Source organism: Rhea pennata, chromosome 5, assembly GCF_028389875.1.
Source record: "Rhea pennata isolate bPtePen1 chromosome 5, bPtePen1.pri, whole genome shotgun sequence".
Lineage (NCBI taxonomy): Eukaryota > Metazoa > Chordata > Aves > Rheiformes > Rheidae > Rhea > Rhea pennata.
Window position 1 is genome coordinate 18,962,537 of NC_084667.1, and position 22,873 is coordinate 18,985,409.

The following is a 22,873-nucleotide window of genomic DNA, read 5'->3' on the forward strand; positions in this document are numbered from 1 at the left end:
ACTTGCTTTTACTCATTTGCAGGCAGATAATCTAATAAGTAAAACATTTTTTCCCCCAAATTCCCAAGACACATGTTTGCAAAGGGCAGGTCTTCCACAGCACGCGTTTGTCTGCATCCCGCTGTCCGGAAGCCTCTGCCATTTCCTCGCGTGCATTTTCCTTCGGAAAGGCCCCGCCGAGGCAGAAATGCCGCGGCTCCGTTGCGGACACCAGATGCCTCCTTGCGAGCGCTTCGCTTCCCTTCCCGCCGCGGGCAGCGGCGCAGCTCAGGCCGCTCGCGCCTCGGCCGGGCCGGGCCGGGCCGGGCCGGGCCGGACGGCGGCAGGAAGCGCGCCCCGGCGGCGGCCCCCCGCGGCGGCGGCTGGAAGCGCGCGCGGCGGCGGGAGCCCGCGGGAGCGGCGACGCTGGTGCCGAGGCGGCCGGCACCGACGTGGCCGGCCGGGGGGGGCGGGGCCGAGGGGCCGCCGGGCGGGGCAGGCCCGAGCCGAGCCGCGCCGGGCCGGGCCGGGCCGGATGGCAGCGGCGGCGCACGGTAACGGCGGCTCGCGACCGGGGCGGTGCTGCCGGGGGGTGGCGGCCCGCTCCGCCCCGCTGTTCCGGGCAGTGGCGGCGGCGGCGGGACGGGGGAGCGGTGGCGGTGGCGGGCGGGGTCCAGCGGCGGGGCGCGGGACAAGTTTGGGAAAGCGGCGGGGAGCAGCAGCTGGTGGGGCTGCCGCCACCGCTGCTGCTGCTGCGCGGGGCCGAGCTCCGGCGGCAGCGCGCGGCGGGGTCCGCGCTGGCCGCGGCCCCCGGGCAGCGGCCCCCGGGCAGCGGCCCCCGCCTTCGCTGCAGCCGCGCGGGGCGGCGGCGGCCGGCGGAGCCGGGGCGCCCCGCGGGCTCGGGGCTCGGGGCTCAGCGCCGGCGGGGCTCGGCCCGGAAAGTTTTAGAAGCAACTTGGAAGAGGCGGTTCCAAGGGGAAGCGTCGCTCCGGCGGCGCCCCGCTGCGCGCCTCCGCCCGCGAGTTGTAGCGAGGGGAGATGGCAGCGCCGTCCCTGCGGGCAGCCGGCTCGCTGTCGTCCTGCCGCCGCTCGGCTGGTCGGCGTCTGCGCTGCGCTCGGCAGGGCGGCGCGGGATCCGTTCCCCGGGGAGCGCGGCGGCCGTGCGCGTCCGCGGGGTGCGTGCGGGGGGTTGACTGCCCTCCCCAGCGAGCGCGGCTCGCTTTGCGCTGTCAGCATTCCTCCCGCGGAGAAGCAGAGCGCTCCGTCCTCTCGGCGGCCGCCGCGGCGTTGTCAGACGCGATGCAAAGAGCGGGGCCGCCGGAGTAACCGCCTGGGGATAAGAGCGCGCTGCCGCGAAGCGGCTCGGGCGGAGGCGCTCGGCCGCCCGCGCCAGGCCCCGCGGCTGGCCGCTGGGCCGGGCCGGGCCGGGCCGGGAGAGGGCCCCGCGGCGGCGCCGGCACGGGCTGGGCTGGGCTGGGCTGGGAGGAGGGAAACCTGCCCTGGCGCTGAGGGCGCGGAGGTGACTGCCGCCTCTGTAAACTTCCCTCGCAGGCTGGTCGCTGAGGAAGAAATCACTGTATCCCAAACTACTGTAGTGTTTGATCAGTATTTTAGTATTTTAACCCTCTAGGAAAAGGCGCAATCCTGGGGCTGAGGCGTTTAATCTGTTCTGTGATACTCCGTTGTTCTCTGAGCCTGTGCGTGTTGCGACATGCATGACTTGTAGAGGTGAGAGTCTCGGTGCAAAACGATTCTGTAGGAAGTGGTATGAGGGAGAGGGGAAGAATCCCAGCAGAGCGATGGATTCCCTAAAGGTAGCCTGTGACTGGGAGAGAAGTGAGTGCTTTGGGGGGCCAGAAACCTTTTGTGCCTCTGCAGAGGACAGGGCTTCCAGCAGAAATTCAGAGCTCTCTGCAGGGCTAATGGTGGGAGGTGGATTGTGGAGAATTCTTTTGGCTGAAATTTGTGTTTCCTCCCTGGAAAATAACCTTTTTTTTTCCATTCCATGGAGTGCTCTTTTGCAACTACAAGACTAGGCAACTAGGCTTCCAGACAAAACAGCTGCAAGACTTTTTTTTTTAATTTTTTTTCCAATGAGAACATCTGAAATGTCATTGTATGCAGTGAGTGACTGTATTGAGAGCTGAAGCACTGTACTGTGAAAAGGCAAGGTGTCTGGGATGGAAAGAGGAGGGCTGCTGCAGGAATCCCTCTTATGTAAATATTTCATTTTCTCTTTTCCAGTAGTTTTTTGCCTTGGCACTTTAAGTTTTGTCTGCGTTTTCTCATGTGCTGCCTGCTGCAGATGTGCTCAGTGAGCACTGTGAGGCAGGGGCAGCCCAGGGAGCTTCCTGGGAAGTGGCACGAACTGTTCTCTTGACTTGGTGTTCATTGTTCCTTTTCCCCTTACTCGTGAGTGTGTAAATGGCAAATTCTCATTTAGTTATTCTTTTTGAGCAGGGAAGAACTTTTAGTTATTACAGATCTAAGACTGTTGCAGAAAGAACTAAGCAGACCCAGCTCCTGACTGCTCAGCTTTGAGACCTCCACAGGATGCTTAGATGCTATAGAAAGTGCTACTTGTGGAAACTGTGAACAGGTTCTGATCACAGCACAGTAAAGTGCTGTGATGCCAAAGTGTGTCATTTGTCAAAACTGATGAGTAAGTGATGTGCTGGCTATTTATTTTAAATATTCTTAAATAGCTCCTATATTCCTCTTGAGAAGAACACAAGTCTCTTGTAAACCCAGTTGTGCCTCTGCCTCATAGTAACCACATCTTTTTCAGACCCTTTAGGCTTTCTTTAGCTGGGTTAATGTTGATGACTAAAATTAGGGTTAGGAAGACTTCTACCCTCTGCAGCTGTAGTGACAATGTATTATTCTCTCTCTTGAGATCTTATCTTAGGGCTACATTTTGGTTGCTCCCTTTCTTCCCCTTAAATATCTGGCTCAGTAGCCAGCAGTTTGAGTTCAGAGACTTTACAGACAGTAAATAAACCTTACATCTCATGAGAAGTGTGTAGCTGTGGGGTAGAGAAGAAGAGGAGCTATGGAGATAAAAAGTACTTTATCTTTTAAGCAAGTTATTATGTTATGTTAGAAAAAGCACATACTGGGCATATGCACTATATAACTAGCTGTGCAAGATCAATGCAAGTGTGTCCTGGATGGTGCACTGAGTTCCTCACAGCTGTTCTGTAGCCATCTGCAATTTACTATATGAGAGATGGAGATGGCTCTTGAGCTGCAAGGTAATGATGGTCAGATGTGAATGAATGTATTCCCCTCCCCCCCCCCCCTTTTTTGTGACTAACAAGAAAAGAAACACCTGTGGGCCATAGAGGGTTGACTGACACATGTGTGTTAGGGGATCGGTTTTCCACAGCCTACCCCCTTTATTGTCCATAACTTCAGGAAGAAACCTGGTCCCTCTCCTTACTGGGGAAAGGGCATTGAAAACAGGCTGCATGCCTGGATCCAAGTCTTGGGCATGTCTTTTCTCCTCTATGCTTTTGCCTCTAACTAGGATTTTGGTTATTCAGTCTCAAAGAGCCTTTCAAATGTCTCTTATGGCAGGTATGGGCTGTGAGTAGGGAAAACAATAATAAGAAAGAAACGGACCTGTTGCATTAGTTGTTGTGTTTTCTTTTCCAGCCTGCTTCTCAGAAGCTGTTAATTTTGTGACAACCGTGTGCACATCTTGGATTACAACTCACTGACAAAATCAGGATGAGAAAGGGTTAGTTTGTGCCAATTTCCATCACTGCCAAGCTGCAGAGGGCAGTTGTTTTGCTACCTTTATTCTTTAATTCTTCGTGCTCATATGGTAGTTGTATAAGTCTTGATTTTTTTGCCAGAGTGGCATTACTCCTCACAGAGAAGCTATTCTCAGTCATTTTCTCCATCTAATCCTGTCATAAAGGAAGAGGATGTCTGTCAGGCCCAGTCTGGGCTTGGAAGGGATACCTGTCTGGTTTTTAAAGCAGGAATTTATGTAAATACAGGTTCTTACACAGCAGCTGGTCAGCGGAGAAGGCTGTGACTAGTGCAGTATGCCTGAAGAGTCCCTTAACCTCTCTGTGCAGAGGCCTCTGTGGCTGGATGGCTTTGCCTGTGTACCTTCTCAGAACAGGAGAGAGTCTACTCAGTTATGGGACAGCTAGTGTCTTCAGAACTTCAATCCTTTTGTTTTCCAAAGGGAAATTTGGCTGATTCTAGCTCAGTTTTACTGTAGCTTTGTGGGTCTGGTTGTGTAGATGTGGAGGGAAGTTCTAATCTCAGTGAAGGAGGCCAGGTGGCCCTGAAGCATCCCAGGTATGCTGCAGCAACAACAGGAGTTTTACATTGTTGAAGCTGGGAGGACAGCAGTGTCCCTGGCACACTGGGCTCTCCTGGCACTTCTGTTGCTAGCACTGCATCAGCCCAGCACCTGTCCACTTCAGTGGCTGAGGTGAATTGATGTTTCCTGTTCATGAAGTGCAGTGGGAAAGGAAAATGGGCCTTGCTACCAGTTCCCCCAGGCCTTCCCTATTCTTTTGGAGTAGTTGTGCCAATAATACTTTAGAGATCAAGACTTGCCTCCCTTTGATAGGGTCCCACCAGGTTAAACAAGAGTCTAACCAACTTTAGGGTATCACAGATGTAGGACTTGGAAAGACTCCAAGAGAGGATCTGGTCCTAGTCTTTGCAGTGAAACAGCATCTGGATGAGGTGTTTAATATTAAAAAAAAAAAAAAATTCAGAGTAGGAGATTCTCCATCATAGATGGGTTGAGTTTATCGTCATAGTTTGAGTTTATCACCACTTTGACATCATTTCTTTTTAGCCAAGCCAAATCATATTTGCCAACTAGGCAGATTCTTCAATGTCCAGGAAAAAGAACTGTGGCACTTCTCCCTTTCTCATGACTTTTAGTGTATGCAGACTCTTCTATTCTCTTCAATCTTATTCTCTTCAGCTTATCTTTACTAGACTAAACACAACCAGGTCTGTTAGTCTTTTCTTCCAGGTCATGCTTTCTAAACTCTCATTTTTATTTCTTTCCAGTGGAATGTCTTAGATTTTTGCATCTATTTGATAGAATACAGATTGCGAGGCTGGATGCAGTCTGTTGGCCCAGGTCTAACTGGTGTGGAGCAGAACGGAATCAATGCCTTTGTGTCACACACACAATATAGCTCTGAATATGTCCCCAAATGTCGTTTTCCTTTTTTGTAGCAGGTTTACATTGTTGACTCATATTTAATTTTGATTCAAAATGTGTGTCTTTTTTTTTCCTAGCACATCTGAGTTACTGTTCTGTTATGTGCGTTTCTCTTTTTTTTCTTTTTTTTCCCCTCTATAGTGTGCTGCTTTGTACTTACCTTTACTGAGGTTGGTTTGATGGTATATTAAAGCTATGCTTAGGGTTCCTATAGCCAGATCAAACCACTGCAATAAAGTGCCACAGAATTTTGAGCTGGTTTGAAATTGTTATGTTGGACTTTTCTTTTTTGTCAAAAAAAAAAAAAAGAAAAAGAAAAAAAAAGAAAAGAAAGAAAAAAGGTGATGGATTTCATATGGGTCAGTAGAGTTTATACTTGACCAGATGTTATCTTGCCACAAGAGGTTTTAGTGGTCCTCGGTCCTCTCACAGCTAGCCAAAAGGACTCTTTATCAGTTTCTTCTTGCATCCTTCCTGCTGCTTATGTCTGTGGTCACTGTGCCTGGATCTTAGTGTCCTCCTTCTGGGGAGCCGTGTGACCCTGTCCTTCCACATCTCTTTTTATCCTTCACTGTAGTTTGGCCTTCCTCCTGCAGTGATCTAGTTCAGGGAGTGAAATTAAAATAGGATGGAGCCTTTACAAAATTGGTTTTCTGTTGGTTTATTTTGAGCTTGCTCACCCATGGGATCAGGTGAGAGCATTGCAGGGTGGGGGGATGAATGAAGTAGTGAGGGAGAAGGGGCGACACTGCCCCTTTCTGCTGCAGTGGCTTCAAGCCCGTAGATTGGTTCCAGCGCCCTGGATCATGATACTGCTCTCCTATTCCCATGAAAATTTCATCCTGATGATTTCAGGCCCTTTCCTATTTGTCTGTTACTTAAAGTTTTGTTATCTTTATCACTTTATCTCCTAGGTAACTACAAACTGATCACTTAATTTGACTAAGAATCTTTCTGAGGATTGAAGTTACTGGTCTGTAACTTCTTAAATCCCCCCCCCCCTTTTCTTTTCTGTTTATTAAGATAGGTGAGACATGACACTTGCCCAGCCTTCTGGGACCTTCCCACCTAATTTCTGTAAATTTTCATGGATAATCACTAATGCTTCAGAGATTACTTTTGCAGGTTCCTTAAATGCTTTCAGGTGAATGCCGTAATTCCTTGTCAATCTACAGGTATTTCTTTAAACCATTCTTTTCTAACCTGGTCTATTCTCCTATTTCCAAATTAATTCTGATAGTCACTTTTAACTCTCTCTTCTGGAGACTGGAGGAGACGCTAGTACTTCAACCTTTACATCAGTTGCTTTCCTTTCCTGTTTGCCAGTGAAAGTATATTTAACTTGATTTTCCTCTTTTAACATGCCATCTTTCTATTTTTTTTTTTTTTTTTTTTTTTTTTTTTTGTGAGTGAAGGGTTGTTAGTAACAACCCTAATGATTTAGACCAAGAGTCTGTCTAACTCAGTATCTGTCCAGGGAAGAATAAAAATAGAGCAAATATATATGACACTTCCCTGGACTACTTTTCCAGCCTCCAGTTGCTTTTAGGTATGGGGATTTCCTGAGTCTGATATGAGTTATCTAACTATGAGCAATCAATACATTTGTCTTCCTGGTATTTTGTCTGGTCTCTTTTTGAATCCGTGTAAATTTTTCCATCAAACTAGAGTTTTTGCAGAAGTGCTACTATGTGTTACACGCTAGTGAAGAGCTGTATTTGGGGATTTTGTCTGTTTTTGAAGCTGACTCCCACTGGCCTCATGTGATGAGGCACAAGAAAAGCCCTACCCGCTTTTCTTATTCTGAAAGAGACAATGAACTGTCTAACACTGCTCACCCTCTTTATATCAGTCACGATTTTATAGACCTTCATCGTGTTACCTCTACAACCTAGTTGTCTGTCTTGTGTTCTAATTTGTTATCTGGATGCCATTCCATATCTTTGGTTGTCTTTACGGTTCTACCCACAGCCACATGTCCCTTGGGTTTTGTAATTCTGACACACCAACTCCAAATAAAAAAATATCGGAGGGATTCTCTTCCAGTAGCTCACCAGTTAGGCAAAGGAGACTTATTCTGGTAGCACCTCCAGTCAAGACCTTTCTCTGGAGCCTCAAGATACTAAAAGGCCAGGGCACCTAAGGGTACTGCCTGTGCAGAGCCCAAGTCCAACCCACTTGGGAGGAAGGTGTAGGAAGCCAGACCTCTTCACAAGGTGTCTTATCAGCAGTTTCACATACCTGATGATAAACAAGTGTCCTTGTCACAGCATTAAAGAGTTTCAGATTTTTCCTTATGGGGAAAAGGAGGATGTGTATACGCATTAAGATACTGAGGGAGGGGATGGAGCATCTAAGGCCTCTCCATCTGGATGGTGGGAGGGTATCTGCATGCTCTCAGAAATGCTTTCCCCTGTTCTTTTCAGAGATTGGCCAGACCAACTGAAACCACTTAGAGATGACAAAACAAAGGCTTCTGCTTGATGGGACACTCTCCTTGCTTCTGATCGTGGCCTGTGAAGCTCAGCAGCTCCCTAAGGGTCATGTTGCCACTAGTTCTGGTCCTCTGTGTGAGAAGGAGGCTGAGTCCTGGGGAAACCTTTTCAGTAATGAGCGGCTGGATGCCTGGATCTGTTCCCTCATTGGCTCGCTCATGGTGGGTCTGAGTGGGGTTTTCCCCTTGCTGGTGATTCCTTTTGAGACGGGAGCTGCTCTGCGCTCAGAAGGTAAGCCTGCTACCTGGGTTAGCCTTTCTGAAGCTGAAAGTCCTGGGTTGTGACTGAATGGCACAGTGATGAACAGGACCTTGAATCATCCCAGTGTCATAGGAATACTGCCCTCTAAAATAGCCACAGTTCATTGCTTTTGGCCATACCCATCAATTTGATAGGGTTGGTCCTAGCCAGAGCTTGTGCAAAAAGTATCGTTTGGGGTGTGTGCCATGGGGAATTGCTTGGTCCAGGACCCTCCCACATACTGCTGTCTCAGCCAAGTGGTGCAAGGACTTTTTCTTGAACTCTAGTTATTTTTCTCCTACTCTCTTCTTTGAAAACTTGGCTTGCAGATGCTTCTAATTTAGGTTTCTTTGTGCAAAATCTCAGCTGGAGATGTTTTGGCTCCTGGCTGAATTACGATCATTTTTTTTGTTTCTTTTTTAGCTGGATCACATCGTTTGAAGCAGTTGTTGAGCTTTGCCATTGGTGGGCTGCTGGGGAACGTGTTTCTGCACCTGCTTCCTGAAGCTTGGGCCTACACATGCAGTGCAACAGCAGGTATGAAAGCCCCCTCTGCCTAAAAGCAGCTCAGGCTATGCCTACTGCTGTGCTTTTTGAGTCTGTTCCATGTTGAAAGCACAAGAAGAGCTAGACAGAGTCAGCTCCAAAACAGGCCTAGACTGGTATTCTGTTTGGATATCTAAAAGTGAATACCTAGGCAGGGTATAAGAACAACAAAAACACATGTATTTCTTCTCCGTATTTTACAGGCCTCTAAAGATTTTAAGATTGGAAGTTTCCTGAGTTGGGTGTAGTTTTTTAGTGTTTAGCAACCTGTAATGGATTTTTCATCTATGAACTTTTTGCATCTTTCACTGAAATCTTGTAAATCTGTGTTGGGTTCCTTTACCCCCTTCCTCTAAGGAAAGGGAAGGCTTTTTTAAAGTGATTAGGAAGTAATAGATCTGTGTGGTTTGATACCTGAATATGTGCACCATTTCACGTGGGAATACCACCCCATTATCTAATGTCTCCTCTAGAAGTCTGTCCCTGTCAGAGAGGCTACTCACAGAGGCTCTTTACTGGAACTTAATCAGTACTTTACTGGCACTTTAATCTGTTGAAACCCAAATGTGTTGCCCTCTCAGGCTTTGCTCAAGGAGATGTTATGAAAAATTGACTGTTCTAGAGCCATTGGCTCTGATGGGGCAAAGGAAACAAAAATTATAGGTGACAGAGCTTGGCCTGCAAGTTAAACACTGGCTAGGTTGAGGTAGTGCTTGCGGTATTGGTGTATCCTCTTCAGCCCTCAGGTAGTCAAGCTTGTTGAAACCTGTAATGATTATATTTCTGCCTTGGAAAACTGATGACATGAGAAGCCAAGTAGTACTTAATCCCATCTATTGTAAAAACCATGAAATCCTTTCCCCACTGAGAATATGAGAAAGGGAAAAGGATGCCCTGGGTTTCTAGACTTCATTGCATCTATGTACTAGGACTTCAGATCCTCCATGGATCTGTGGGTCCCTTAGTACTCTCCTTCTTCACAGTTCTTGTGCTGTCAGTAAAACTCGCTGTCCTTTTTTTCCTCCTCCTTACAGTGGTTTCCTGGTGACTCCACTTTCTTGCTGTAGTTTGTTTGCTTTTGCCAGACTGTCCTGAGCACAAAGGTTTCCATGACCCATATATGCCCCACTGCAGAGTCTTTTTGTTCTTCCACTGCAATGCAACCTCCATTTCTGCAGCTGGGCTGAATGGATGATTATCTCACAGGCTTGGCTGCAATTGAAAAAAAAAAGTTTATAGCTTTAGGCTTAATAACTTATCCAGGTGTGGCAAAAAGGTGAGTCTATAGCTCTGCTAATGGGGAGGGTTGTTTGGGCTTGCTTCTCAGTAGAGGCAGCTGCAGGATTTTTGTTGATACAAGGATATAATTTCTCCTTGCTTCTGGAGCTCAGGGAAATTCTTAGTATTGTCAGAAAACAGTCTGGATTGCCCTATTGAAGCAAAGGGGTTGGGGCTCTCAGTCTGAATGTGCTGCAGTGAGACTTATCTATTAGATCAAGAATGAGTTGATGAAACTAATTTGTTGTGAGTTATATCTGCTCCTTACTCTTCAAAGGGACAGTGGAAACACCTCTTTTCTTGTTGTCTTGGGACTCTTGGTTAAACTGTCTGGGATGGGTTCCCCTATTGGAAAACACTGCATCCTCCTTAATAGAATATCATGAAGATCTCTGTCTTGTTCTTCAGGAGAAGGGCAGAGCTTTCAGCAGCAGAAGCTTCTCGGTCTCTGGGTGATCATTGGTTTCTTGACCTTCCTGGCACTAGAGAAGATCTTCCTAGAGAAAGAAGAGAAGGATTGCCCAGGTGTGGTAAGTGAGCAGCCAGAGGGGAGGGAGTACTGTTATGTTTAGTTTGAGTCAGGTACATAAGCAGTGTACTGAAAGCCTCTTCCCTGTGCTATCTGACAGGTTCAGCTAATGGGCTTGGAGCTGCGAATAGCTTGTCAGTGGCCGTTAGGAGCTTTTTGCCACTTCTTTTACACTGGGCTGTAGGAGAGGATGTTTCCTCTTCAAGATTTGGTTTTTGGTTTTATCTGAGATTTCTCACCTCTGGGTGGTTTTTTTTTTTGTTTTTTTTTTTTGTTTGTTTGTTTTTTGTTTTTTTTTTTCCTCTCTCTGTGAACTATGTAAAAGACAGCTCCTCTTTTATGTGGCCTGGGAGCTGAAGTATTGTGCAGATGAGACTTTATCAAGTGAACTTCAAGGGATGACAGCTTGCCAACACAGACTGCGCTGGATGATCCGTGACTGTGACTCATTACTAGGCACTTCACTTCTTTCTTGGGGCTCGGTCAGGACAAAGAGAGCCTTCTCTGGAAGGCTCTTTTCCTGCGTATAACCTTGGTCAGGCCCCTGTTCTGTGGAGCTAGTACATTGTGTAGAAGGGATTTATGGTTGGCCAGGTTGTACCATGTAATGCTTCAGGCAAGAGTCATCTTGCAGCAAGAGATGCATTAACAAAGAAGTAATGGAAGGTAACTCCAAAACAGGAAGATGGCTAGTCTTTAGCGATCTGCACAACTTGTAGCAGCAGCTCCTATTGACTGTTGAGTCCTTGCTGTGTCATGCCTTTTGAGAGATGAAACTGGAGATCAGGCACTGCATAACTAGATTTAACGCTGATTTAACATGAGATTTTAAACTCTGAAAGGAATTTACTCTCCTAATATGAGAGAGTAAAGTCTGAGGTAAACAGTTTGTTGTGTTTGAAACTGACAATTCCAGTTATAGAATAATTCTCTGAACTTAGTTATCCTGGTGCACTGGAGAGAACAAGACTGTTTACCCTGCTTTCTCCTCTGGCCTAGAGGGAGTTGAATTTCTCTTGTCTCAGTCTTTCCAATGGGACATGGCTCATAGCCATAAGGTTTTAACTTAGATTCCCAGTCTCTCTTGTTATTTTCCATTTCCTGATGGTTCGGGAAGTCTTTGCTCATGTTGTCTAACTGTGTTAGCCAGTTAGCCTTGTAGATGAAGCTTAATACATCAATTCCATGTTACATTTCAGAGAGCTTTTTGTCACATTTGTATCTCATTTCTCATAGTTATAGTTATTAGAATGTGGTACCAAAGTTACTGATTTGGGGCTGTAGGGACAAAAGGATTCAGGCTGATAATTGGATTTCTGACCCTGATTCATGCTCTTTGTTGGGGACAACAAGGCAGTGATGAGTTGTTTTTCCCTAATTTAGGGCTCTGATTCTAAAGCACCAGAGAAGATTCGCAATGGAAGGGGCTTCCCCCCTCAGAAGGTATCAGGAAGACCCCAAAGAGTAGGAACGGTTTCAGCTCAGTGTAATGGCTCCTCTCTCCAGTCTCATCCAACAGACAACAGGATCAAGGTAAGACATCCACAAGCAAAGTTCAATTAAATGCTTCACATCTTATGTTTTCTAGGGCAAATATTTTAAAGTTCAGTCAGGAGAAAGTTGTCTGTGGAAAGTATTGTTCCAGAGTGGGGAACTCTTGTTTAAGAGCGTGTTACACTTCTTTTTGCACTGTCGAAGTGTCCATCACAGTTACAATAGGTGGGAAATAGCAGTCTTACTGGAGAAAATCTGCCCTGCAGCTTATGCAAGAAAGGCAAAGTCACAATATGTCTTCACAGTAGTCTGTTTTGACTGAATCCTGAGACCGAAACACAGTACTTCCGTATTTTGTAACACTGTATTTTGTAGTCAGTATATAGTATTCATTTAAATTTTGGGGCAATGATTTTTCTTTTCTTCAGTGTCCACACTGTAGCAGTTGTGAGCACCACACTTCCTGTTCAGACAACTTTTAGATGCATTTTGACAGTTGAAGCTATTCATTATAAAACATAAGGATTTGGTTTCTCAGATTAGCAACTGTTCACTGTTGAAAGGGGCCTCTTGCCCACTTCTGTCTCCAAACATGCATTTCCCATCTCATCGTTTGATCTCACAGTGAGGCAGCTCAAGGAGCTAAACAGGCTGAGAACTTTCTTTTTTCTTTTTCTTTTTTTTTCTTTTTTTCTTTTTTTCTTTTTTTTTTTTTTGTTGTTTTTGTAGGTTTAATTCTCTGCTGATTTAGCTTCTTGAATCAGCTTGCTATGCTGTCTGGGAGCCTGTAGTGTTGGGATAAGGGGTTATTAGGAAGGTCATAAGATTGGAGGTGGGGCAGAGAAACCACTTGGCAGTGGCTAGCCTTTAGACTGTCTTTGCTTTCACTTTTGGTTTTACTTCACTTTCTTTGCATTGTGAAAGCCCTGAGGGAGAGAGTAGAAGACCACTTTTGTTTGCAAAGAAGAACTTCCAGTTTGAGTCTGAGAGCCCATTAAAAATACACAAGATTGCAGGAGAGTAACTACAACAAGAAAATGTGGTTTCATGAGCTAATCCAAACCTGGATATGTAGTCAATTAGAGGCTCTGCAATCTTTTAAAAAAGCAGAGATGAGGAGCTTTTTAATCTTCGGGTCTGCAGACAAGACAGTTTGGGGTGACTGTTAAAGTATACAAATACCCTTGTGAGAGCCTGATTAAATCTGAATAGTTGAAAGCTGAAGTTAAACAGTAGCAGGCTAGAAATCAATCGCAACTCTGTAACTGAAGGTAACTTAGCTGCTTTGCTGTAACTTTGTTGCTCTTACTACACATTAATGTGAAAGATATGCTGAGATCACTGTATATTTTTGATATCTCTCACATTCGTGTGATGTGTACATATGGAGGCAGTGTACAAATTGCAAGTTGTCACCACGGTGGTAGGGGTAGTGAAGCTGATATTACTGGGTTTGGAAACATTTTGCCATTATTTTAGAAAGCTGTATACATGGATTTAGGAATTACAGGCTGATTAGTCTGCCACTGGTTTTAAGCAGAAATGAAACAGTGATCAAGGACAATTGCTTAGGGCCTTGTCCTAATGTAAAAATAATAAGGTAATTAATGCTAATTGGTATGGTCTTATCTTATGGAAGATAGATTTTTTCATCCTCCAGACTCTTTTACTGACTTTTATTCAATCATAAGGTTGATTTGTAATGATACTGGAAGATGTATATAAAACCTAACTTTGCTCCAAATTCTAGTAAAACTGGTGCTGTATACAGTCAACTTTGCCAATATTATCTGTATTAAAACTGATTACTATCTATTACAGAGATAGTTACAAAAATTAACTAGAGACTAGATTTATGCAGCAGCCTCGCTCAAAAATATGCTCACTGCTTGTTTACAGTCTTTGTAAAGGATAGTTTGAAAAAAGTGTATTTTAACATTTGCAGCTGTTAGTCTGTTACTTAAAGGGATGTTATGACGGCCCGAGGTCAGTGATACTTGGGAAACTGACTAACTTGATCAAAAGAACTGGATTTTTAACATGTTCCAATACATGTAAATATTAAGCATTAGATTAAGAAACAAAGAATGCAGATCACATTTACAACAGGGACTGTTTCCAGGAAGCCTGTGCCCTGGAAAAATATGCAAAAATTGTAGGAGAAAATTGTTCAAACATGTTCTTCCATTATGATGCTACAGCTAGGAGGATGAGTGAGTGGGAAATATCAACTAAGGCAAGGGACAAGAGTTCCTCTTTCTGTACAAAAGTAATGGAACAGCTATATGACATGTTTCCAGTAGTTTTATTCACAATATCCAAGGAACTACTAATAAATTTTAAAAGGATAAGGAAAGAGCTGAAATAGGTACCTGAAGTTTGGAAAACACAGTAAAATGAGGAGCTTTTTAATCTTTAGGTCCATAGACATGACAGTTTGGGGTGACTGTTAAAGTGCATAAATACCCTTATGAGGGCCTGATTAAATTTGAATAGTTGGAAGCTGAAGTTAAACAGTAGCAGGCTAGAAATCAATCACAACTCTGTAACTGAGGGTAACTTACCTGTGGATCAACTTACCTAGAGACATAGTAAATTCTTTGTCATTTGTGAGGTTTAGGCCACGATTTAAATTGCTATTTACAATACACGGTAAAGCTTAAAAACACGGTATAGCTTAAAAACAATGGACTTTATGCAGAAATTGAATGAGGTTATTTCAATTGTGTTATGTAAAAAGTCAGTCTAGATAATCAGGAAGAGCCCTTTTAGCTTTAAGATCCTAAAATGTCTGTTCACTCTTGCTGACTATTACTGATAGGCACACTAATAAATGACGTGTAGTTTTAACTGTTGCTTTGGAACTTGTGAGTGTGTAATCAAAAATCTTTACTTTCTGGTAGAGGAGGAATTACCAAAACTACCAAGATATTCTGGTCTTGTTACCCTGTTTAATTAGGAAACACTCATTCCATCTGTTTTGTCCATCCTTTTCCAATACCTTTTGAACCCATAATTAATTTTACCTGAGTTCAAGAGAGGATAGAATAGAAGTCTTGAAGGTAATCAAATTCCTACAAGTTCTATCAAAATCAGCATGTGGGTAGAGGAGAAATGCAAACTAATCTGCATTTTTGAAAATACTTCCTTTTGAGGAAGTATTGGGGAAATGTTGCACATTGTTTGGCAGCATTGTCTGGTTGGCAAGTCAGCAGGAAGGTAAGTCTTATTGCCCTTATCTGGTGAGGAAGGGGCAGTCATGCAGGGCGTGAGAGGGAAGGACATGCAGGGGAAACAATATTGTTAAAAATGAGCAAGGTAGGTGCTGGCAAAAAAAAAAAAAGAGAGAGAGAGAGAAAGAGAGAAATCCATAGCAAACCCATTCCAGTATTCATTCAGTAGCCCCCCCCCCCTTTTTTAAAAAAAAGAAAACAAGAGGAGAAAGGTACTATTTAAACAAACAAAAAGTGGAGTCACCCTTCAGGGCTTCAAAGATTACTAAGCTGCAATTGCTTGTCGGTGGCCATATATATTAGAACTAGGGCTATAACAACATTGCATGTGAGAGGGTCCTTTGCACCCAAATATAATTTGGTGCTTTCCTGCATTACAGCCTTTAAAGTAATTTTACTTGTGGAGAGAATAGTTGTTCCTTCCTTGCTCCTTTTTCTCTGTAACACAGGCATCCTTGATGATTTGTAGATATATGTTTTATTGCACAGTGACATTAATTCTGCAGCATGAACATAAACACTTCATCTAGCTGCACTGTTTATGACTGAAGAGAACCTCCTATTGGGTATTCTCAGAATGTAAATGTCAGAGGCTTGTAACTGTCAAATCAACCCAGTTTATATCTGAACACTCCAAGGCTTTGCTTTTCTCAGTGACAGCTTTTACCCAAGCCACTGACAAGAAAAAATTCTAATGTTTTAATCGTTAAGTCTTTTTTTCCCACTATATATAATGATATGGGGCATGTGTAAAACTTCTGTGAATAATAATTACTATCCTATGAGCAAAACCCAATCATCTGAAATCCCAGCATGAAAAGGACAAATTTTAGACAGTCACTTTAGACTGAAAATTAGACATGAGAAATAAAATTATTGTGTGTTGATGTTCTTCTTTGCAAAACATGAATGGAACATGTTTTGCATCCATTGTGGAGATGCTGTTTAGATTATTACTTATTTTAGCTAGACCTGCTTAACAGGCCATTTTCACGTTTAATAAGGGACGTGCTTTTAAAAGATTAGAGCCTTTCAAGATGTCTTGACATTGTGCAGTAGAAAATGCTGTGCATAAAGATGATGCCTTTTGAGAGATACTTGGCTGAAAGCCCCACGTGAGCTGCAGCATACAGATAGACACTTTCTTTTATTTGACCACAGGAAGAAGAGGGATTCCCCAAGCAGAGTTCAATAGAAGCAGGGAAGAGCAGAAGACCAAAAGGCATGCTGATGGCCTGACTATAAAACCCATTAGCACTTGTGTTCTTCCAGCTAAACTTTGGTGCCTGATACTATGGTGAAGTAGGAGGTTAATGCCCCAGTTTTTAGACTGCCTCTCCACCCACAAGTTGCTGCTCTGTAGCAGGAGCTAATGTATACCAGCTTCATTCTTGCAGTCCAGAAACAGACTGCTGTATTAGCTACCACCCAGGCTAGTGATAATTTAAACTGTTGTGCTGCATAGTGAGCTGCAGTATGTCTGGAGCCAGCACATGGTAGTTTTTTGTTAAATATGATGGAAAAAAACAGAAGCTGTGAGCAAAAGGGCTGGGATTTTACACTTATAAATCATTTCAGCCCAAATAGCCAGAATTCATCTGGAAACACCCATAGATACAGCAGTGGTTGGGAAATCTAACATGGAGATAGACTTGTGTGGGGAAGGAAGTTGGCATATGTCTGTAATTTTCAGAAATGTGTTTGTCAGCATGCCTATGCATATACATGATATCCAGCCTTCTGGTAGGTGGACTTTTGGTGACTGTCATCATTATCTTTTCTCTTTTTATTCTTTCTTAAGGGAAAGCAAGCCCAAAAGCACCAGCTTTTTTAGTACAACGCTTGAAGATTTGTTTAGTTATAAAAAGCAATTTCAGCAGCGTTTGTTCTGCTGCACTGTTCTTGCCAGCTCTTAAAGAGGAGACATTTATCGGTTCTATAATAAAATGCATGACTAAAAGACGTGGTGAGGTCATATTTGAAGCCAGTCATCTCTGTAAAGTAGTGAGTGTTGCCTAGAATTGCTTTGATTTACAATCGATATATTCTTTATTTTGGCTATCGTTTTCCTTTCAGCTTTTCTGTCTCTGTATCTACAGCTTCTTTGTCATTTGCCTTCTTTCTTCCTCTCCTCCTAATCTTGGACAATGCTGGCCTACCTTAAAACAAAGTTTACTCTAAAACTGAACACAACATTTAAGTTGTACCTGTACACTGACATTAAGATCTTCACCAGAAGTGCCATGTTCTGTCCGATGTCATTTGACCATGACTCTGTATAATCTGTGTCCAGATCTTGTCTGGTGCTTTCTTTCATCTTGTTATGTCTCCTCCTTTATCAGGGGCTCTTCTTCTCTTTGCAGATTAGTGGATACCTCAATCTGCTGGCCAACACCATTGATAACTTTACACATGGCCTAGCAGTAGCAGCCAGCTTCCTGGTTAGCAGAAAGGTAAGGTCTCTGTCGCATGCCGTATACTGAACTGGAGATGCCTGTCCTCAAGTGTGACGCAACATGTAAAAATACAAAAAGTTGTGAGGAATTCCTCCTATTTTTTAGAAGTGTCTGAGATCATGGAGAAGCAGTTCTATCCTGGCCCTATAAGCTAGAGTCCCTTCAAACTTGGGAGATCTTTGTCCTTTGTACTGACATGTGGGGAAAGGTTACATCATCTGTCCCTTCACTGAACATTTCTAAACTCTAAATAACAAGAGTCTTATTTTGGAGAATGGGGCCTTGACATGCTGATGAAAGTCTCAGCCTTTCAGAGCCAGAGGACCATTTCCTAATTGACTTCTCTTCTCTGCCGTAGGTTGGACTCCTAACCACAATGGCAATTCTCCTGCATGAAATCCCACATGAGGTAAGAGGGCTTTTTATTCTGCTGTCCTGAGGGATTGAAGGAGTGCTTCATCTGCTAAAAGAGAAGGTCTAAGTTAGGTTAACATTTTCTTGTCCCTTTATAAAGATGCTTCTTCTTGGAAACTGGCAACATGAGAAGCTAAAAGAAGTCTTGAAGCACTTGTTAAGGATGGCCTTTGTGTTTGGAGATGTTCATATTCATTAATTGTTGGCTCTTGGTTTTCTTAGGTAGGGGACTTTGCAATTCTACTTCGGGCTGGGTTTGACCGCTGGAGTGCAGCTAAGATGCAGCTTTCCACAGCTTTAGGGGGGATTCTAGGAGCCTGCTTTGCAATATGTGCTCAGTCACCAAAAGGAGCAGGTAAGGCTCCCTGGGGCTTCTGTAGGAATGGAGAGGCCTGTGATAGCTGTGTGTTCTCTAACTTCTCTGTTCTCTCTTGTGATTTTGCCTCAGTAATAATGAAAACTTTCTGTATTTGTGCAGGAGAAACAGTAGCCTGGATCCTCCCTTTCACTTCTGGAGGATTTTTGTATATTGCCTTGGTAAATGTTGTGCCTGATCTCCTGGAGGAGAAGAATCCTTGGTAAGTGCTCCTGTTCAGCTGTAGTTCTTCTTACTACCAGGAGCAGGAATGTAACGCTTCCCCATGCCTGTTCTGGGAGCACGTGAATGCCAGCTTTCCAAATCCCATAGACAAGACTAGTATATAGATAGGCTGCTGTGCTAGGAGTTGAGTTAATGGGACTACAAAGACCTTGTAAAACATGAGAGCCTCCAACGGGTCAGCTCTAAAGATTTTGCTGGTCCGGTGTATTATCTGTGATAGTGGCCAATAGCATGTGCTTAATGAAAGACTGCAGGAAACAACGCGAGTGAAAAATGACAGAACCACAGAATAGCTGAGGTTGGAAAGAACCTCTGGAAGTCATCTAGTCCAACCCCCTTGTTCAAAACAGGACAAACCAGAGGAGGTTCCTCAGGACTGTATCCCACTGGGTGATCCTCTAACCAGTATATCTTCTCAGCTTCTGGCTGCTAGTGGCTTAGGGGCTGCTTGAGTCTGGGGCTCACCCAGACCTTTGTGTCTGATAACCGTACATGGACCTATCCTTCACATATTTCTCTAATGGCTTTTTGACCCTATCCATTACTTGGGGCTTCTGCAATTTCCCTTTGGCAACAAGTCTGCATAATTTGACTGCATTGTGTGAAATCATGCTTCTTGCTATTTGTTTTTTAGCCTCTTGCTTATTGATTTCATTAGATTCCCCTGTGTTGCTGTGTGAGTAGAGAACAATAGTTTCCTTCTCTTTATTATTCACCATTTTATAATCTTTTCTTGTATCCTGCCTCAGCTTCAGTTTTACACGCTGGAGAATTCTAGTGTATTTGACCTCCTCTCATATATAATATCCTAGTTTCCTGGAGCCTGACTCAGGCTGTGGCTGGTCATATTCCAAACTCATCTGTGTCACAGTAGAGACCCTCTCCAACCTGGTGACAGAGCTGCTCATGAGTGTTCTCAGTTACTTCAGTTACAATGAGGCAGATTAGCTTCAGCAGTTTAACTAAGAGGCTCAGCTTCTTGGCTCAACTACTTCCTTTTGACCAAGATGGATAAAGTGCTCAAAAGATAGCTCCAGGGTTGTATCTGAGGAGGCAGGAACCTCTGGTAGAGAAATGTTAATGAACAGCTGGGAGCTTGCTTTTGAATTGAACAGCTGTGCCCTCACAAAAGGTTATCAGAGTGTGCAGAACCAGTGGGTATGTAGCCACTTTAATCCAGCATAAATCTGAGATGATGCTAAATCAGTGGCAAAATTCATTAGCTTTTTTTATTTTTTCAAGGTAATTGTTGGCTGAATGAGGTCCCTAATCCATCTGTGAACTTGCTGCACAAGTGCTGGTGCTATTGTAAGAGAAAGGTCAGGAATAGGCCTCAGGGTAGGTGCAAGATTCAGTCAGCTAATATTGATTTGGAAAACTTGAGTCAGGCCTTGCAGCTGAATGGAACAATTACATGTCAGTTTATGGACAGCTTCTTGTGTGGGGTGCTGAGGAAGAGTCTTCTCAGCTGTGTGAATGGCTTCACACAACTGCTGTCTTGTCCTTTTGATGAATCTGGAAGGGCAAAGAACAAACCAGTTGAGAGCCTCTGCACTGCTGCCTATTGGGATTGGTCTGTGGCCCCTCCTAATTTTACTGTTTCTTTCCCAGGAATTCTCTACAGCAAGTTCTACTCCTGTGTACAGGCATTACAGTCATGGTGCTACTCTCGCTCACAACAGAGTGACCTCTGCGCAGACCTCATGATGCCTCCCAGAGCCACCACAGTGACTCTGAGCTGACAAAGGAATAAGGAACACTAATGTTACTTGCTATGTGTGCACATGTGGATCTGGCTGCTAGTAGGAGAAGTAAGTGAGAAAGAGGCCTGAGTGTGCAGGACTTCATTCCCTGGCTCTCCTATCCCTATTCTGCTAAAATCTCATACATCAGGGCTTCGTCTTTTACGGAGCAAAAGATCCAATGGGCAGAAATGAACTGAACGACTGCTCCATGGAGAATGGACAATGTTTCATTCAGTTCACTATGATGGAACTGCATCTCCCAAGCTCTGGCATGAAAATAGAAGACACTACCCCGGTAGCTGATGAGGAAGGACTTATCCTACCACTCAAAGGGTTGGAGACAGAACAGGGATGGCAAAATGACAATAAATTAACAACTTGAACCAGAACTCCCTACCACCAGGAGTTAGGGTGCTGTGAAAACCTGCATAGTAGATAGTGGGGGAAAGGTCCCTTTCCAACTTGATCTCTAGTTGTTCAATGAGATCACTTGTTTCTAAAGGTAGTATTAGCCTTGGTAGTCCACCTTTTTGGCTTATTTTGTATTCATTTGTGTTGAAATCAAGCCAGAAACTTCAGGCACTTTGGCTTAGTTCACAATTAAATGGCTCAGCTTGAAGATGACTTGCCTAAGCCCTAAGCGCTCCAGTAACTGGCATGGCTTAGCTGTTTATCTGAAAAATGGTCAGCAAGTGTTTCTTGTATTGCTAGACTATCAGCTCACCTGTATCTGGAAGGAAACTCATGGAGTTGCTGCTACTGGCCTCCCTCCCCACCTCCCTCTCCCCGTAAACGTTAGCTGAGTATGGCTCTGAGCCTGCTCTCAAGACCTGACTCACTCACCGTCTTCCCTAAGCCAAGTTTCAGAGCTCTCTTGAGGTGGAGAGTTTGGCTTGTTAGCCCTGTTCAGCATGCTAGGGCAGCCCTAGGCTGAGGTTGGGCCAGGGTTGAACACAGTACAGCCCAGTCAGCTGCAGGTAACCCAAGGTTGGCTCTTCTTCTATTCAATGTAGTATATTTAAGAACATGCTATAACCAAAAATATGGAGAGTAGTCTACTTCTGGGCTTTTTACCTCATAGTGGAGTTAGACTGTCAGGGATGAATGGGTAAGAAATAATACTGACAGTTCTTAAGAGAAAGGGCACAACAGCAAAGAACACAGGGAAGGTGAAATGGAAAAAGTGAAACTGCTGGTGAAAAGATTAAAAATAAGTCTAGAAAAGCTAAGTGTGCTAAGTAAGGAGAGAACAGGGTATGAAAGGTGGCAGTAAGTATACTTTAAGAGGAGTTTTCTGTTGTGTGATGCTTGGGATTCAATTTGTTGACAATCTGAGACCAATAAAAATAAAAGATGTTTCTAGTGTTTTGTGTGCATCCCAGCTGACAGACTGACCAGGTTGCCATTCCACAGGGACGTTCTAGTGCTACAGAGATCCGCATGATTGCTGGATCATCTGTTCTGCAGCGGTCATCCTTATTCTTCATAAATCTGTTTAAAAACTGACCTTCCTGGATGCAAAACAAGTGCCACAATGTGAGTTGCACCAGTTCAGCTCTGTCTTAAACAGTTTCTGTAAATCAGTATAGCTCTCCAGATTGCACAGGGCTAGTCTCTTTAGAGGGTGATTTGGCTCGGAACAACAAGACGGGTATACTGCCTGTAGCAGAGGCGCTTATTTCTCCGAGAGAGATTCCTCGTTGACACTGTTCTATTTTTATGACTGCTCCTGTCCTACTTTTTGGAGAGGGCTGGAGAACTTGTGTTTGCAGTTTGCTCTGCCTGGGAACTGATGTCTAAAATCTGTTCTGCTTTCCTCACTGATAGGTTTACATCAATAGCTAGCTTCACTGCAGCAATGAGGGAGGTTTAGTGCAATTTTCTCTATTACAAAGTTGCCCTCCTTTGACAACTCCTGCCTCTGTCATCTGTTTTTCACTAAGTCTGAATCTAAAATCCACTTTCTGTTTTCCTGGAAGGAGGATTCATCTGATTAGCCTTCAAGGACTCAGGGAGTATACTAATCCCCTCCTTCTAGTGCCTAGCAGTTTTTTTTTCTCCCTTGGAGACTGAAGCTAACCAGACCCTGTAGTAGCAATCTGAAAGAAGCAGGTTTGCATAAAAAGGTATGCCTGCTCTTTCCCCAGATGTCTTACTCAAAATGCAGCTGGCATATAAGTCAAGGCATTACCAGCTTAGTGCCCAGAAACTGGTGTTACTGCATCAGCACCAAGTCTTGCCAAACTGTAAACCATAGTAAAGGTTTTGTGCTCAGTGTTCAGGAATGTGAAGTGGATGACACCGAAGAATTAATTTTTGAGTTGCTTTTCTTGGCCTTCTTCTAAGGCAGCACAAGGCTTATGGGAGGGGCTGGTTAATTTTCTACTGTGTGCAGCGTCAGCCCTGGGGCTGAGGATGCAGAGCCTTTGCAGGAAATGAAGCATCATTCCATCACATTTGTCACTTACGAAAATGCAGAGAGAATCATATTTTCTATTTTTTTTTCTAGCTGCTGTTATGCATTTTCCCCTTTCATCTCTATTGGTCTGCTCTACATGGAGACAATAGAGATGACATAAATGGTCTGCAGTGTGGATTTGTTTTTTCTGTTTTGAAGCTGCTGCTTTTCTATGCCGTTGAATTACAGAGCTGTGTCT

At 44.1% G+C, this 22,873-nt stretch overlaps 1 protein-coding gene across 7 annotated transcripts; it reads left to right on the forward strand.

Moving 5' to 3' along the window:
• Window positions 1-456: 456 nt before the first annotated feature.
• SLC39A13 (solute carrier family 39 member 13) lies at window positions 457-21,581 on the forward strand. 7 transcript variants are annotated; one of them, XM_062577771.1, is made up of 11 exons: window positions 517-533; window positions 3,637-3,721; window positions 7,612-7,911; window positions 8,344-8,457; window positions 10,153-10,274; window positions 11,657-11,806; window positions 17,364-17,453; window positions 17,815-17,865; window positions 18,093-18,225; window positions 18,349-18,448; window positions 20,083-21,581. In XM_062577771.1, exons 3-11 carry the CDS (start codon window positions 7,644-7,646, stop codon window positions 20,156-20,158), a joined length of 1,104 nt encoding a protein of 367 aa, XP_062433755.1. In that variant the 5' UTR covers window positions 517-533; window positions 3,637-3,721; window positions 7,612-7,643; the 3' UTR covers window positions 20,159-21,581. The 7 variants fall into 7 exon arrangements, with proteins under 7 accessions (XP_062433752.1, XP_062433755.1, XP_062433753.1 ...); XM_062577769.1 differs by lacking the exon at window positions 517-533 and adding an exon at window positions 1,468-1,707; XM_062577767.1 differs by lacking the exon at window positions 517-533 and adding an exon at window positions 1,733-2,196.
• The last annotated feature ends 1,292 nt before the right edge of the window (window positions 21,582-22,873 follow it).

Bases quoted from the DNA above. Each gene is read 5' to 3' on its own strand.
- SLC39A13 (XM_062577768.1), top strand. From the start codon at position 7,644: ATGACAAAACAAAGGCTTCTGCTTGATGGGACACTCTCCTTGCTTCTG. The intron at 8,458-10,152 runs GTATGAAAGCCC...CTTGTTCTTCAG, and splicing joins CACATGCAGTGCAACAGCAG to GAGAAGGGCAGAGCTTTCAG. The intron at 11,807-17,363 runs GTAAGACATCCA...TTCTCTTTGCAG, and splicing joins CAACAGACAACAGGATCAAG to ATTAGTGGATACCTCAATCT.